The 15,637-nt window shown below is 36.9% G+C and overlaps 1 protein-coding gene across 1 annotated transcript; it reads right to left on the reverse strand.

Annotated features, from left to right (window-relative positions):
- Window positions 1-743: 743 nt before the first annotated feature.
- LOC136207225 (probable isoprenylcysteine alpha-carbonyl methylesterase ICMEL2) lies at window positions 744-6,277 on the reverse strand. Its single transcript, XM_065998537.1, has 11 exons — window positions 5,923-6,277; window positions 4,900-4,976; window positions 3,824-3,893; window positions 3,619-3,699; window positions 2,937-3,011; window positions 1,963-2,064; window positions 1,735-1,875; window positions 1,539-1,604; window positions 1,301-1,444; window positions 1,074-1,164; window positions 744-978 (listed from the first exon to the last, which is right to left on the reverse strand). Exons 1-11 carry the CDS (start codon window positions 6,222-6,224, stop codon window positions 817-819), a joined length of 1,311 nt encoding a protein of 436 aa, XP_065854609.1. The 5' UTR covers window positions 6,225-6,277; the 3' UTR covers window positions 744-816.
- Window positions 6,278-15,637: the final 9,360 nt, after the last annotated feature.

A 15,637-nucleotide genomic window follows, 5' to 3' on the forward strand; every position in this document is an offset into this window, starting at 1 on the left:
TTTAAAGGTAAACCTTTTCTATTCAATACTTCATGGCTTAAAGACTCCATGCGAAAACCTTACTTCTATGAAACACGAAAACTTTTCATGACATCCGTTTTCCCGTTTTCGACAGATGTGGGAAACGAAAATTCTCAGAAACTGATACGAAACATTTCCAGGCACGTTTCTGTAATTACCCAAAAATATGAAACACGTCTCTCGATTTTTAAACGGTTTTCCCTACCTATTTTGATTAAAATCCTAGAAATTCAAACTTTCTATTTTACAATTCCTATTCAATCTAAGATTAGGAAAATTGGAACTTCCTATTTGAGAGATAACTTTTTCCTAGTATTCTTCAATTTAAAGAACTTATCCATATTTCTTTCTCCTATAATCTTTGTCGATTGAGCTTGAACTTTCTTCCTTCTGTTCTTCAATCTTGTTTTTTTTAATGAATTATTATATTTTTAATATTTATAAATATGCCCCTATATTTTTAATATTTACACGTTTTCAGTATCTATTTCAATTTCCATATCCATCTCCGTGCAACATAGCCTTAAGGGATTTAATCAATTTGCAAAGTTAGACCTTTTATGGTTATAACTTATATGAGTTTTTTTAAGACCGAAATATCTTTGTTTCCAATTGTTGCTTTCAGAACTCTTAAAACACATATCTAACTTTTTGCTTTTTAAAAAAAAATCTATATGAAGAAGAGTTTTGGCAAATAGTGGAATACGCTTAGCAGCCATGACTAAAGAAAAAAGTGCAATAATTGGATTGGATATACAAAAAAAAAAGGTAGACAATGAAACACAAGTTACAGATCTAAAAAGGGCTGATACAACCAGCCAATCTTAGTAACACCTCAGGAACAAGGCGTCTTCTAGGAGGTGCATTAGCATCTTTTGCAAGTGCTTCATTATCACCCGCGTGTATTACTGCAACCAAATGGTCAAACATTTCGTCTTCCCCGCCTCTTAATGGATCCTGTAATTGTTTCACAACTTTCAGTGCAATAATAACAATAATAAAGAAAAAGTTAATGAGACTAACATAACAGAATCATCCAGATTAGTACACACCTGCAGAAACAAATCCGTATGAGTTTTTCCCTCGAACAAAATTAGCTCAGCCGGAACTTCTGACCTTCGAAGTGCTTCTACAAAAGCTTGACTGCAAGAAGCAAAAATGTTAAAGATCCACAAGTATTAAAAGTAGAAGCAGAATTTGAAATATCATTCCTTTCATTATTTTAGACTACAAATTATGGTATTGAATGAAGCAGAAAACAAGGACATTGAATTCAGACCTTGAAGCTGAAGGTATGGAATAATCTTCAGTTCCATGAAAAAGAGTGATCGGAGGCAGCAGAGGAGCAGCATTTGTACAGCCTGGATCCTCTATTCTAACTTCAGGAGAAAATTGTTTCAAGGACTCCTCACCTTCCATTATGCTGAAACCATTGCATAGGAAAAGTTGTTAAGTCATAAATAGCAGTTAATTAAGTACATAAGTTTAGTAACCAGAAGATATTATGGGGTGTCTACCTTAAGAAAAGGGAGCGATAGAGGCCACGGTTATTGAAGTGATCAACCAAGTTAAACAAATTGTACCTGTAAGTTAATTTACAAGAGCATAAAATAAGTAGCACATAATGACAATTAATATGCAGATCAAGGAAAGATAAGTGAATACAAATTGTCATGAACACACATCTAAAATTATAAAGAGGAAAACGCCTACCCTCCGGATAAACCAAAATAAGCTTTTATCTGTGAGACACTCCAGGAGATATTCTCAGCGCCCTTGGCTTCTTTGATTGCTTGCTCCACTAGAACACAAGCAGAAATATGTGCACCAGCTGATTGTCCCATCAGGTAAATCCTACTCAGTCAGAAATATGGGGGGGAAATCAATAACAAGGATTTATGATGGAGTAGAAGATTGGAAACTCTGAAATTAAATTATTACCTGTTAGGATCACCTCCATATTCCGAGATGTGGTTGCAGATAAATGAGATCCCCTGAGAAGCATCTGTTACCATATCACTAATGGTTCCCTGGGGAAAATTTCTGCATTAACAGGCCAAGCAAATGTGATCAGTGTGGGTAAACAACAAACAAGCAGGCATTAGCAACAAACAACAACAACAACAAAGCCTTAGTCCCGAAATGATTCGGGGTCGGCTAACATGAACCATCATATAAAACCGTGAAATCAAGTCGTGTCAGCGACACAAATTCGCTCCCTCCACTCCGTCCTATCCACTACCATATTTTCCTCAATTCCCAGTAAACTCATATCACTCTCGATCACCACCCTCCAAGTTTGCTTAGGTCTTCCCCTACCCCTCACCACTACATCCCTTTGCCACTCTTCGGTTCTTCTAACCGGCGCATCAAACGCTCTACGTCTCACATGGCCAAACCACCTTAGTCGGGTTTTCTCTCATTTTATTCTCAATAGATGTAACCCCTACTTTTGTCCTAATTATTTCATTACTCACCCGATCCTTTCTCGTGTGACCACACATTCATCTCAACATACGCATCTCCGCCACCGACATCTTATGGATGTGGCAGTGTTTCACTGCCAACACTCCGTACCATATAACAATGCTGGTCTAATTGCCGTCCGGTAGAATTTTACATTAGCATTAAGATAATATGAAAATCCATAATGCAGAAAATAATTAAGGTTCAATATCTCTCGAAGACATGCTTCAAGTGGAAGAAGCACACTTCAACCATGCAAGTTTCACATTTGGTTTGGCTGAAATTAAGCTGAAGTATTGACATAAACTAACAAACTATTCGTAGCAGTTCAGATGTTGCCTCCTGAATCAGCAGTTGTAAGGAGGAGACAGTGGCTTAATGCCTTTTATTTATTTAATCCATATCAACTTAGGAGCTAGATAAATCATAATCTGTAGTAATCCACGTACCTGTAATCAATACATGCAACTATGATATCTCTTTCAGCCAGCTGTTTTCCTAGAAGAGATCCCCACGCTTTATACCTAAAACAGAATGAAACTAGAGAAACTTAAACAAAGAAAAAAAAGGACTGGTATCATGCAATGAAATATACATTATTGTCAATATCATAATGTAGTCATATTCTATAAACTTTTGCATTAACAAAGTCCACTCAGTAAGCCCCATCAGGAGGACAAATGCCACAAGTTGGGATATCCAGATAGCTCCTTCAGCCATAAAAAAATTGTGCCTTAGGGAATATACTTTCCGTTAGATTTGATCACAACAGATGATGATAGTTCCCCACTCCAGTTCAAAGCATAACAACGAAACAAAGATATCAAGACACATCACTGGGTGACTTTGTTAGCATGTTGAGCATGTCATATGGTAGAAGCAATGATGAGAAACCATATCCTTAACTTAAGTACAGACTCTGCTGAAAACTCTTCTTGATCAATCAGGCAGACATGATAAAGTGTAATGATGGGCACTATTTGGCATGCAGGATCAATATTAGTATTTTGAGTAGTTACTTTATGGGAAAAAATAATGTAAAACTACATGTAGAGAAACTTGGGAAGAATCCCACACAGTAGATTCAAATTAACTGTTAAGGAAACATGAGCTGCTACTGAAGTCACTCACCCAATAATCCAGGCACCACCAGTTACAAATGCTACAACTGGCTTTTTTCCATCTTTATTTCCTGGTAAATATAGATCCAACCTGTAAAAGTAAAACCATCACTTTAATAGAAAAATATTAATTTTAGGATTGAAGTGATCAAGAAGGAATTCCATTGGACAGAAAATGAGAAATAAATAAGACACTCTATCACATATTCACATACCTGTTTCTGGGCTGATCTCCATAAATAATACTACGCCGCACCTGGCTTGAAAAGAAATAATAATAGCCAACTGCAAAAATTAGGTAGTAAAATTCATAAATTTATCCCATTTGGTTGATAACGATTGGAAATATAACTTTTCATGCGGCATATTAAGCTCTCCCTGATCATATGCATGATAAACAATATACAGTACCTAAAGACACGAGTAGCAAGAAGGTTAGGCAGGCATGAAATTAGTTTGTGTGTGGCACTGCGTGGGTGTTGTTTGTGCATGTGTGTGTTAAGGGAGAAGGGTCAGTGGTTGTGCCAGAAGGGAAAATCTGGACAGAGGTCCAAGATATTCACAACTTGCTGCCTCTTTTAGGTATATCACAAACGTCATAATTTGCCCCTTTAGCACTAGGTTCCAAGAATAGAAAGTGTGATCATGAGAAAAGCAGGGAAGTATTATTCAGAGTTGAGGCAACTGAAGCAAACAAATCCTTCAGAACCATGACAGCAATTCCTTTCCTAGAGAGAAGGATCTGCATGCTTGATTCTGATGTCATAGCAATTTCATCTTTTAACTTAAGAAAGACTGCAGAAATAGAGCAAAAAATGCATGAGCATATCTGTTATTTCATCCAAAAGAATTCTTTGAGAATCTTCGGGACCAAGAGCCTGGCCATACAATAACCCAGGGAATGAGAGGACTTCTAGCCTAAGCTTCCAACATAAAACAGGCCTACTTGCAAGATGAAACACACACACGCACCACCAACAACAAAATTTAACACAAATTTTCAAATCTGATCCATCATACTTGATATTAATGACTTATCAAATCGGACTAGAAGAAGCTGGTGACTTAAAACATTTGACAAAATCCACCAGCTTGAAGGCTTTTTCATAAAAGAGGTTTTAATATATGTGAGAGAAGTCATTGGCTGATAAAAATGCCAAGTTATTACCTATATGCAATTAAAACATGAAGACTATAGGCGAACTTTACAAACTTAAAAGCTAAACAACTATATAATTATATATTAAGAACGAGATAATCAAAGTAGTGAATTTATGCAAAAAGTGAACACCTTGAAGGAATCCAGGCATAAGTAAAGCAGCATAAAGCCCAAGGCCAGCTAGCCTAGTGATCCACCGGTAACCTACCCTGAATAAAAATAAATGATTAGAAGATGACATGGTAAAGTAATGTATTAAGTGAAGTTGCATTCAAGGGATATAAACTTAGGAAAGATTAATATAGGTACTTCCCTGGCATTCTTCTCAGCATACTAAACAACTATTAAAAAAAAAAAAGGCCGGGCCAGTACACTACGCGTCCCCGCTTAAGCGAGGGTCCGGGGAGGGGTCTCACCACAAGAAATTATGATCCAGATAAGATCTGGATCAACTGAAAGTACAAATTTGTCCAAGCTATGACCAAATGGTGGCAGAAGGAGAACAAACAACTAAGCATATCTCTTCACATCCCTTAGCATCATTCATTTACATATCTAAGTAAAAAATTATCAAGTGCAACTGGTAATAGAATCGTCATTCACACATCCCCAAGACCTAAAATTTCGCACCAGCTAAATGACAAAATTGGCTAGTCCACTATTGTATTATCGCTGGAGCTTCTATGTACCAATCTGAACATTTATGTGAATAAATGTAAGGACATGAAAATAATGCTGTCACTGAATTCCATAAATCTGTTAACAACTAAACTTTGAAAATATTAGAAAGTCTGACCAAAAACTACATAACTTCTAATTCCTGATAGAAGCATAGGAGAAACAAAGTGAAAAAGAACACCAGAAAAACTGAGGAGAAAAGAAAAGGAAGAAATTAAATTAAAATATAAATGGTGACAGATAGAGATGCCAAGAAGGCCGACCGACTATTGTATTATTGCTCCGGTGGCTTCTACATACTTAATAATTCATAGTCCTTGAAAATTAATCAAGGATGCTAAAAATTATAATTAATCTTGCCATTGAGTTCCATAGATTTAAGTTTCTAACAATTAAATCAGAGAAAGCATTACAAAATCATATCACACGACAATTTTCTATATACATAACCGATAAATTCAAAACTAAAATTAATACCCGAGATATCGGAGAAGCGTGATAGTGAGCCGAGTGAGCAAGAAAGTTTCGCTGGCAGCGTGACCTATATCTCGGCCAAAGGACTGTTGTCTCTGAAGCAGAGTCGGCTTCCCACCGGAAGGAGCACGGCGACGCGGTTGGTTTTCGAAAGTAACACTGCCCTTTTTGTATCTTGGAGAACCAGAGAGGAGCAAACTATCAGTCATCATATCCTCACCATGAAGTGAGGGAGATGGTGACATCGGCGGAAATGAATCGCAGAGATCTGGTAAGGCATGATTCGCCGGAAGTGATGACGTCATCCCCGCCGGCGAATGGATTTGAACGTGGGAATCTGTGGTTGCAACTTATTTGAAACAGAAGAAGGGACTCCTTATAAAGTAAGTACACTAGTTCAAACTGCTTGGTCCCACGCAAGTACAGTGATAACGGCCTCAGCTAAAAACTTCAAGCAAGAATTATTGAGATAAAGGTGAAAAGATGAAATAATTTCTGAAATTGAAAATTGAACGTTAAAAAAACTATACTTTATATAAAGATATTGGAAATATTTTTTAATGATATGATTATTTTTTAATTATTATAAAACATAAAGTACTTACAATTTTGAAAAAGAAAATGGACCGAATTTTTTTGAAAGTTTTAAAATATAAAAACTATAAAATTACTGGATAAGGTTAAAGTTTACTTTCTTATAGATAATACTCCAAACTTAGAAATTGTATAGTTTTATTTTCTAACTTGTAGCAATTTTGTGCTTAAGTAGTGACAAAATAGTCAAAATTTAACTATTTGTTAAATTCAATCTATATGTACTGCTTAATTTATTTTGTTCATGTTAAGCTAAAACTATACTGTTTCGACAGGGCGGTCTTAAATATATTTGGGGCTCTGTGCTAAATGAAATATTGGGTCCTATTCATTAAAAAAAAATTAATACTTTTAACTTAATTTTTTAACATAATAAATATAATAAAAATAATTAAATTAGATATTATATAATAATAATAATAAAAATTGGACCCTTTAAGACTCTTAAAGCGTTAATTTTCTGGACAAATTAACATTCACTTAATTTTTCACATAATAATTAATAACAATAATATATTTAGATTTCTATAATAAAAAAATTGGGCCTTCTTAAATTTGGGGCTCTGTGCGGGAGAGCTTCTTGTACACCCTTCTGCTACTCCCTTGTGTTTCGACCTGAATTAGAAAAAAAAAACGCACAATTTTTATTTGATTAGGGTGCGATTAACATTTCGCAAAAGAAAATGGAGGGAAAGACAGGTTGAAACCACTCCTTAACTATCCCTATAAGAAGTGGTGCTTAATAGTCGGGAGAACACCGACACTTTTATGCCTCTTTGACTCGGTTTTTGGATCTAGATAATAGTATTGTTTCATATTTCTTCTTATATAGGTCGAAAATTGATCCGTGTATTTCATATATGTCCAAAATTGATCAAAATTGGAAATATTAAGATCAAATTTTACTATTTCTTACGTTAGGGGTATATATGTATTTCTGTAAAAATATTAAGAGTAAAGTTGAACTTTATTCTAAAATTATAAAACAAATAATAACATTGTCCAAATTGAGACGTGGAAACTTTGTTTGGCACTTGTGATCAGTAGCCACACGTTTTATACCATAAGATTTAAAGAGAGTTTGAGAAAGTATGATGTAAAAACAAGTTATTGGGGTACTTTTCTATATCGTCATTGTTAAAGAAAATGGCTGTTAAGACCGTCTAAGCGTTCGAATCAATAATTCATTCTGATTTTCCTCAATTAGGTCTTTAGAGTATTTTTTAGCCTCGTGGGCGTTTTAGCCGACTAGACGGTGCCTAGGTCGTCTAGACAGCGCCTAAGCTTGATTGGAACAAAAAACGTTTATTATTATTATAATTATTAGTTTTGATTTTTTTTTGTTTTATTATAATTCATTTTAAACATTGTCGCATGATTGTTCGTAAATTGTGTTCATTATTTCCGGATATTTTTGTTTAGTTGTGTTCTCTAGTTGTTTGTATGATATGATTGAAGACTTTAAGAACATTATTTTATAATTTGTGATGAATTATATTTCTTATGAGTATTATTTTTTCATCATTTGAGTTGTTTCAATGATATTTTTGTCGAAATTTTATTGTTTGCATATTTTTAAGGATATATGTTATAAATTGTTTCAGAATAAGTCCAAATAAAGGTTCAATTCACTATTCAAAAACTCATTCCTCATTGGAGCGCCCACTGATGAAGAAAAAACCCACAAAGAAAATCGCCCCATCGCCTAAAATAGGATAAGATGGTAAATTTCCCAATAATAGAAGCTTATAAATATGTAATCTTTACTTTCTCTCTCTTTATTATGTAAAATATCACTATTATTTATTACTCTGATTAGTCACTAACTCTAGCATTAGAGTGGACCTAGGGGCCCACCACGACACATGTGATAGGCTCAAATGGTTGAGACACAGTTGTAGTTACAAAAGGTGAATCAACAAGTATGAGCTTATTTAGATAAAAATAAAACATCTTCCCTCGAGCATGTGAAATAGGGACAAGATATAAGCCCAAAAGCTTTACTCAGAGCGTTAGTAGTGGCGTCCCATATGAGAAGTGAAACACCTAATGAAGAAAAGATAAAGAAGTCTTGGATAATACTAGTCCTAGGGATAATATTGAGAAAGTCTCAGCCGAGGAATCTTGGGAGGTACTCTTCCGACATTTCCTGGATAAAAAAGTGCTTGATGAAATGATAGGCTATTAGATACAATCGTATAGACACTCCTTTTTCACCATATTAGGAAACCCCTCTGTGAGCATGGATTTTTCTTATCCCTATGATGTGCAGATATTAACCTTGCATGTAGGTCTGGTGAGGTAGGAATCCATCTCGAAATGCCAAGTCGAAACCCTTTAGAATGTGAGTGGGGATAAGTGAAGCTAAGTGAAACTAAATGACAAGTGAGTGAAACTACGTGAAACTCATTGAAACTAACTGAAAAAGTAAGTGTAACTAAGTGAAACTCAAGTGGAACTTAGTGAAACTAGGCGAAAGCGAGTGAAAGTAAAAAGAAAATAAGAAATCGCTTGTAGGTTAAGACCACTGGCCTGCTATTAAGAGGGCTTGTGAATGACTAAGACCAGGCAATGATTTCGCCCGTCCAACATCACTGTCGGCTAGCTCGTTAAGGGCCATGGTTTTTATTCTTTTGTGATACAGGTGATGCGTCTTTGTTAATATTTAACTTGTGTGTTATAACATTCGGGCCCACTCCTGTTAGGATCTTATTCTCCCATGCGAAGACGTTTTAGCATTCGACTAGTACCTTAAAGATGGCCTCTTTCACATCCAATCTTAACTCTTTAGAGACATATCTTTTTACCAGTTGCTACCATTTGTTGCTCTATTTCTCCTATTGCCGTTGTCACTGGTTCGTCTTCTTCCTCTTCTTTGTCCTGAGGGAGAATCAGCAGAGAGATGGTATAAGTTTCATATGCCATTTTTTTATTTCCTTTAACCATAACTTTACCCCTATTAGTGGGGATATGAATTGTCAAATATTGAATGGAAATGAACGCTTAACATTTATACGTCAAATGTCCATCCATAATGGAAAACTCTAGATCTCCCTTCCAAGTCTAGTCTTTATCTCCCATTTCACATTCTAATACTACTTGGCCTTTGGTATGTCCATATGCCTCGTTACCCCTAGGATGTCCACAAATGTTTGTTCAATCCTTACTGGATCCACCCCTAACCTAGAGAATGCTCCTTTTGTGATGACATTGCATGAACTTCCATCAATCATCACCCACTTCATATCCCATCCTTCAATGGACATAGTAACCATCAATGCATCCACATGAGGGGTAGTACCCTTCCTAGACGCGGAGAACAAATGGTTAAGAGCGCCATATTTTTTGGTGTTATATATTTTAGAGTGTCACATTTTAGACTTTTTACTTGGGGGTTCATAACCGCTTTCTGCCTCTTTTGAGTCGTCTTCTATTTACCTTCCTCCAAATCTTCTGTGTTTTGAACGAATCTATCAAGCTTACCCCTCTCGATCAAATTTTCTATTTCCTTCAATAACTCCCAATAGGCTTCTGTGTCATGGCCATTGACCGTTTGAAATCGGCAATGTGCTCTAGAGTTCCTCCCTACATCAACTCCCATTTTTGTTCCAGGATATTGCATATCTCGCCTATAGGAACTCTTCTCAATCCACATTAAATCTCTTTCTTTGGAGTATTCAATTCAATATAAGTTGGCCGCTCTTGAATATTTATTTCTTTTATGCCTCTGAGATATGTCTCATGAAACTTCTTTCACCTTATTTTCAACCTGTTGGTTCTTTAGCAACACCCTTCGTTCTCTTTTTACATCAACTAAATCCATAAACTTTTTAGACATATCAATTAACTGCATGACAGTTTCTGGGTGATTCGCCACCAAATCTTCGCAAGCTGTGTTATAAATTACTGATTTGATTGCTATATTGAGATCAAATCGTGTAATTTGTTACTGTAATTGATTAAATTTATCAATATACTCTCTTTGAGTTTGATCTTCTCCTTACATGAGGTTATACAATTTTATATAAGCAATATTTAGTGGTATACATCCAATAATTTTCGCACAAAATTCCTTGCTTGGCTACTCCCATCCGTCAATGGATCCAGGCGTTAGTGATTGAAACCAGTTAAAAGCTAGACCAACTATAGTTGTTGAGAAGTCTCGATATATGATCCTTTTATTTGTATCACAGACATCCATGAGATCTTTATATTAGCGGACATGGACTTCATGATTTCTCTCCCCCTTATAATGTGGTAATGTGGTAATGTAGGAGGTTTGATCCCTTCGTAACTCATGATAATAGTGAGTCCTTCTAGGATGGAATTGTCTTGTTAGCCTGATATTCATATCTTAGCAATGTGTCCAGTACTCGCCTATCTATGTCTTCATCAGTTTGCGCTGCACCAACCGCTTTGATGATAGATAAATCCATCCTACCTTTGACCCTCTACAGCACTAGCTGTGACTTTGTCACAGATTTAGGAGCCGAAAGTTCTAAAGTTTATGGAATTCGTTGTCCAGTAAGTAGACCAAATAACCATAATTCTCTTCGAATCTCTGATCTTTCTGCATTTCTAGTAGGGAGTGGTTGGGACCCCGACAGAGTCATTATTCCAGGGGGCATATATGAAGACAATGCTATAAAGGAACATGTACCATGTCCATCAAGAAGAAAATGTGGTAAGGCATAAGTGTTATGTTCACTTACCATTGGGATCAGACATAGACTACTTGAACCACATAACACACTCACGGTGGAAGACCCGTATATACTGGGATCTCCGAGATTTGAGGATGAGTTTGAACTGGAGTTGGTGTCTCCACTCTTGTCCCAAGCCTGCTAGTAGCTCAATTAAACGATTCCCAGAGAGTTGAGTCATGTGGGCGGTAAGTATAGAGCCTGCTTCATCCAAAAAGGTAGATGGAGAGGCATCAACCATATTATCCACTAGTACTACATCTGAAGCCGGAACCATTATATTGGCCGTTGTGGGTATTGTAATGTCCCCAATAGTTGATGGCTCCCCGGCGGGATCTGTTATATTTTTTTTGTCATGAAACTCTATTTACTCAGAGTTCCACATTCACCATACTAATTTGATAACATCATTTCCTTTGTTGCTAAGTATTCTTCTCTGGGAGACGTCGTTGGGTTCGGCCGGGGGCACTCGGATGATAAAGTCAGTATAATATTAATAAATGGAGAAACAACATCCTTACAAAGAGATGAAAAAAAATTAGGAATAATAAAAGAACTGAAACGATTAGCATTGGAACGAGTTGTACGAGCCATGATATGGACCGCACCCTTCACTAACAGTGGCACAAAAGCCACAAAAACATTATGTTGATTTAGTAAAATAACTTGGATATCCTCAATCATGCCACCGACCTTTGAAGAATCCTGAGTAATGGACGAAGTACTGTCAACAACACTTTTTGTGCTTATTTCAAACAATATATTAGAATAGTGTAACGACAACGCCCAATTAATACTATCACGAAGGGCCATTACTTCAGCCAATTTGGTCGTAATAATCCCTTAAGCAAACGAACTAAAACAGGAAAGTAAATCCCCGTTGTTGTCCTGAATTACTGTTGTCTCCTGAATGGACTCTAGCAAGTGCACTAGATACAAGTAATAAAGTGATAAGTCAAGTATCGTATCCACAGGGATTGATGACCAAAGTTAATGAGAAATACTTTGTGAACAGGGTGCTCGTAGTGCGTGATTCTTTTATATTGACAGATGTTGGTAGTCGTGAAAACTAGAGATTAAACAGATTACTTTACATTTTAAGAATGATTAGTTGAAGTTGATAACAAAGTGAACAGGCTGTCCACAGTGGAACAGGTTGCCGTAAGCTCTACCCTAATGAATCATGAACAATGCAACTGAAGCCAAGGTTTCTGCTTTAACTCTCACTTAAGTCAACTCTCGTGTGTTCTTAAGATTCTAAGACTTACTAAAACCAATAGCGTCCTAAAGGCTTGTTCTTTCTTGCATTAAGACTGAAGCAACATTTCAAAAGAGAAAACCCTTGATAAAACCACCTAACATTTCTGCTTCGGGGTTGGATGCTTGATAGAGAGTTTAGTGAAGATGAAAGCAGTGTCCTATCATTCATCTAACACAAGCATACATGCATACGCAATCAAATATATAACCTCAACAAACACTTTATGCATAAACATCGTTCATTCATTACTAGGATAGAGAACTTACATTACCGGGCCCTACTGGCCGAGCCCATTCAAAAGGATTACTCACTCATACAGGCGAGTGAGCAATCAGATAATTCAAAGCTTAGAAACTCCATCTATCGAGCTCTCTCTCTCCTTCCAAAAAGTCTATCTTCTTGTTTCCAAAATTCGATCCCCTTTCCTTCCTTACTACCTCTATTTAAAGGAAAGGTCAGAGTCTAAAAAAATGTACTAGAAAAGTATTCGCACAAAATATATTACAAAACAAAGTCAAAAGTTCAGAAATCTAAAAATTGCGAAAAGTGGTTGAAGATCATTTTGACCCTTGAACACTCAAGGGTCGAGCTTTCTTGTCATCTTGTTACTTTCCGCCTGCACTTCTCCTCCTCTCTGCCAGCAGCTACTGTCGTACCTGCCTCCCGTCTAGTCGCTGTCCATCGTCAGGGGTTCCAGCGTTTGACCGCTGGATCAAAGAATGGCATAATCTCCTCTTGGTAGTGCGAACAAGCTGCTTCCAGTCTATTCGGCTAAATCTTTTCTTATCTGCATAAAAACACCTATAAGGCCTTCTTTCATGTAATAAAACACTACAAACACCCTTAATTCATTATAATTAACACCTTTAAATGTAGTCAATTTTATGCCTAACAATTACCTCTCTCGTACGAAACTCGTGGATATCAGAGAAGATTGATGTGTCAACATTACATTTAACGCTGCCCATTCACGGTTTTTTCCACCTGGCTACTGGTTGCACTTGTCGTGGAGCTACTGAACATACACTTGAAGACTCCCCTGACCTCGCCTCCCACCACCCTGATACAAACTGCAAAGCATCTGACACTGCTATTGCTGGAGTGCAGATCTTCACCTGCCATAAAACTCCATTTCGCTGCTGCTGACAGGCGAGAATGCTCTGAGTATGGAGATATGAGATTAGAGAGACAATAATTAATAAACCAACTTAATCCATTTTGCTGATCCAGAAGCTCGATCCAGTTTCTCCCCAACCCAATGATTCGAGATAGTTGCTTTCTCCAAGTGAGTTTAGTCGTAGAGCATGCAATAATAGCCTTTCTTGCATAATCCAACTATACTATTTCTTAGTTCAATCGCATGATCCACTTCCTTCAATTAAGCGAGTGACTTACTATCAGGCGAGCAACAACTAAAATATCTAATAGTGACACAAAGTACGAGGCATATTTCATTTCGAGCTCACATTCATGGATTCCTCATCTCAACTTGGTTAACTTCACTATAAAACTAAAATACTATGAGTTTGTTAATGCGCGAAGTTCTTCTCGCATACTCTAAGCACGAAGCAGAGTTCTCACTATAGGTCCGGTCTCCCAGTTGTTCTAGATTATGTATATCTTTCTCCACCCTTCCTTAAGGTGTTAAGGCGGGAAAATATCTCCACCACTAATCATAATTTTACATAGTCCCGGGAGATGGGCTTTAAACAACTTTAGCCATGTAGTACTCGAACTTGCCTCGCATAAAACAAGGAGAGGTCAGGTTTCCGGAAAGGCATTCCAGCTTCAGAGGCAGGTGAGTAAAATGATAACCTTATTCTTCATCGACCGAAAGTAGGGAATCACCCTAAAAAATGATTCCTTATTCCTATAAAGTCCAAATTTATTAGGACCAGCCTTTTCCACGCTCCCAGGTAAAAGAGCTACCCTATAAACTTAATTAATAGAGATCGTTTGACGAAATAGCCTCCGTAAAATTAGAAATAAGAAAGGATGGGTAACTGGACCCCCCCACTTCTCTTCTTGCGCCAATATGCAATTAAAGTCTCCTATAAAGCAACTAAGTAGCATCGAGGTGCCAATAATAGTACCTAGTAAAGTCCATGAATCCCAATGTTCGCTTCTATCAACAAAACCATAAAACCCAACCAATCACCAGTCACCACGTGTCAAATCAGAAACAACAATCTCGATATGATGATCGAAAAAACTACTGACTAAAGCATTAATTTTATCTTTCCATAAAATTTTTAGGCCACCACTATGCCCACGAGCATCAACTGAAAAACAATCATAATAGAAGAACAAATGATGAAGTTCATCTATTCGAACCTTATCAATAAAAGTTTCCATAAGAAATACCATAGGCGGCTTGTGAGCTTTCAATAACTAACCCAATGAACAAACTGCCCGAGGGTTGCCGAGGCTTCGATAGTTCCAAAACAAGCAACTTATAATGCTCGATGGGTCTGATTCTCAGGCCGCGTCATTTCTGTAACAAGAGAACTAGTTTGATCATTGTTTGCTAAGGAAGAAACTTATTCAGGGGTAGAAGTAAAATGCTGACCGTCCTACACTGTAGATTTAATTGAGGACCGGGCTCGTACCCCTCTCGCATTGTCTTTCGATCTTCTATCAACCGTAACTCTACTTCTTCACCTACCAACGTCTGAGTATCAGATTCTGTCTACACGGTCTCATAAGCTTTTAAGAGGCCCCCTTCCAACATCTTTCTAGAACCTGACAATCCGCCATCTATCGACTAGACAGCCCCAACGCCACCTCCACCTGAATCCCATATGCAATAAGAAACTTTTGGTACACTTCCCCTTCTAAGTAGTGTTGTCAACCACTCGCCCATTCCCTCTTAACGTCCTTAGACGTTGCTTGAAACAACGTATCGCAAAACGATTATGTATGACCGATAATGCCGCAAATATAACAAAAATTGCATAGCCGCTCATATTTGAAGGTAATAGTAGTGCATTCCATCTTCATTTGCTTAATGCGCTTTCACCTCTTCAAAGGTTTCAACACATTCATGGAGACCCTAATCCACATGTGATAACAACCCAAATTATTCTTAAATAAGGAATAAGGGAAAATTAATACAAATAATGGCAAACCATTATTCCTTCTAAAAGAGATATTTATGCAT

The sequence above is a fragment of the Euphorbia lathyris genome, chromosome 1 (assembly GCF_963576675.1).
Source record: "Euphorbia lathyris chromosome 1, ddEupLath1.1, whole genome shotgun sequence".
Lineage (NCBI taxonomy): Eukaryota > Viridiplantae > Streptophyta > Magnoliopsida > Malpighiales > Euphorbiaceae > Euphorbia > Euphorbia lathyris.

Coding starts and splice junctions, on each gene's coding strand:
- LOC136207225 (XM_065998537.1), bottom strand. CDS start 6,224: ATGACGTCATCACTTCCGGCGAATCATGCCTTACCAGATCTCTGCGAT. Junction 2,065..2,936: donor GTTGCATGTATTGATTACAG/GTACGTGGATTA, acceptor CTGTTAATGCAG/AAATTTTCCCCAGGGAACCA. Junction 1,445..1,538: donor TATCGCTCCCTTTTCTTAAG/GTAGACACCCCA, acceptor CAATGGTTTCAG/CATAATGGAAGGTGAGGAGT.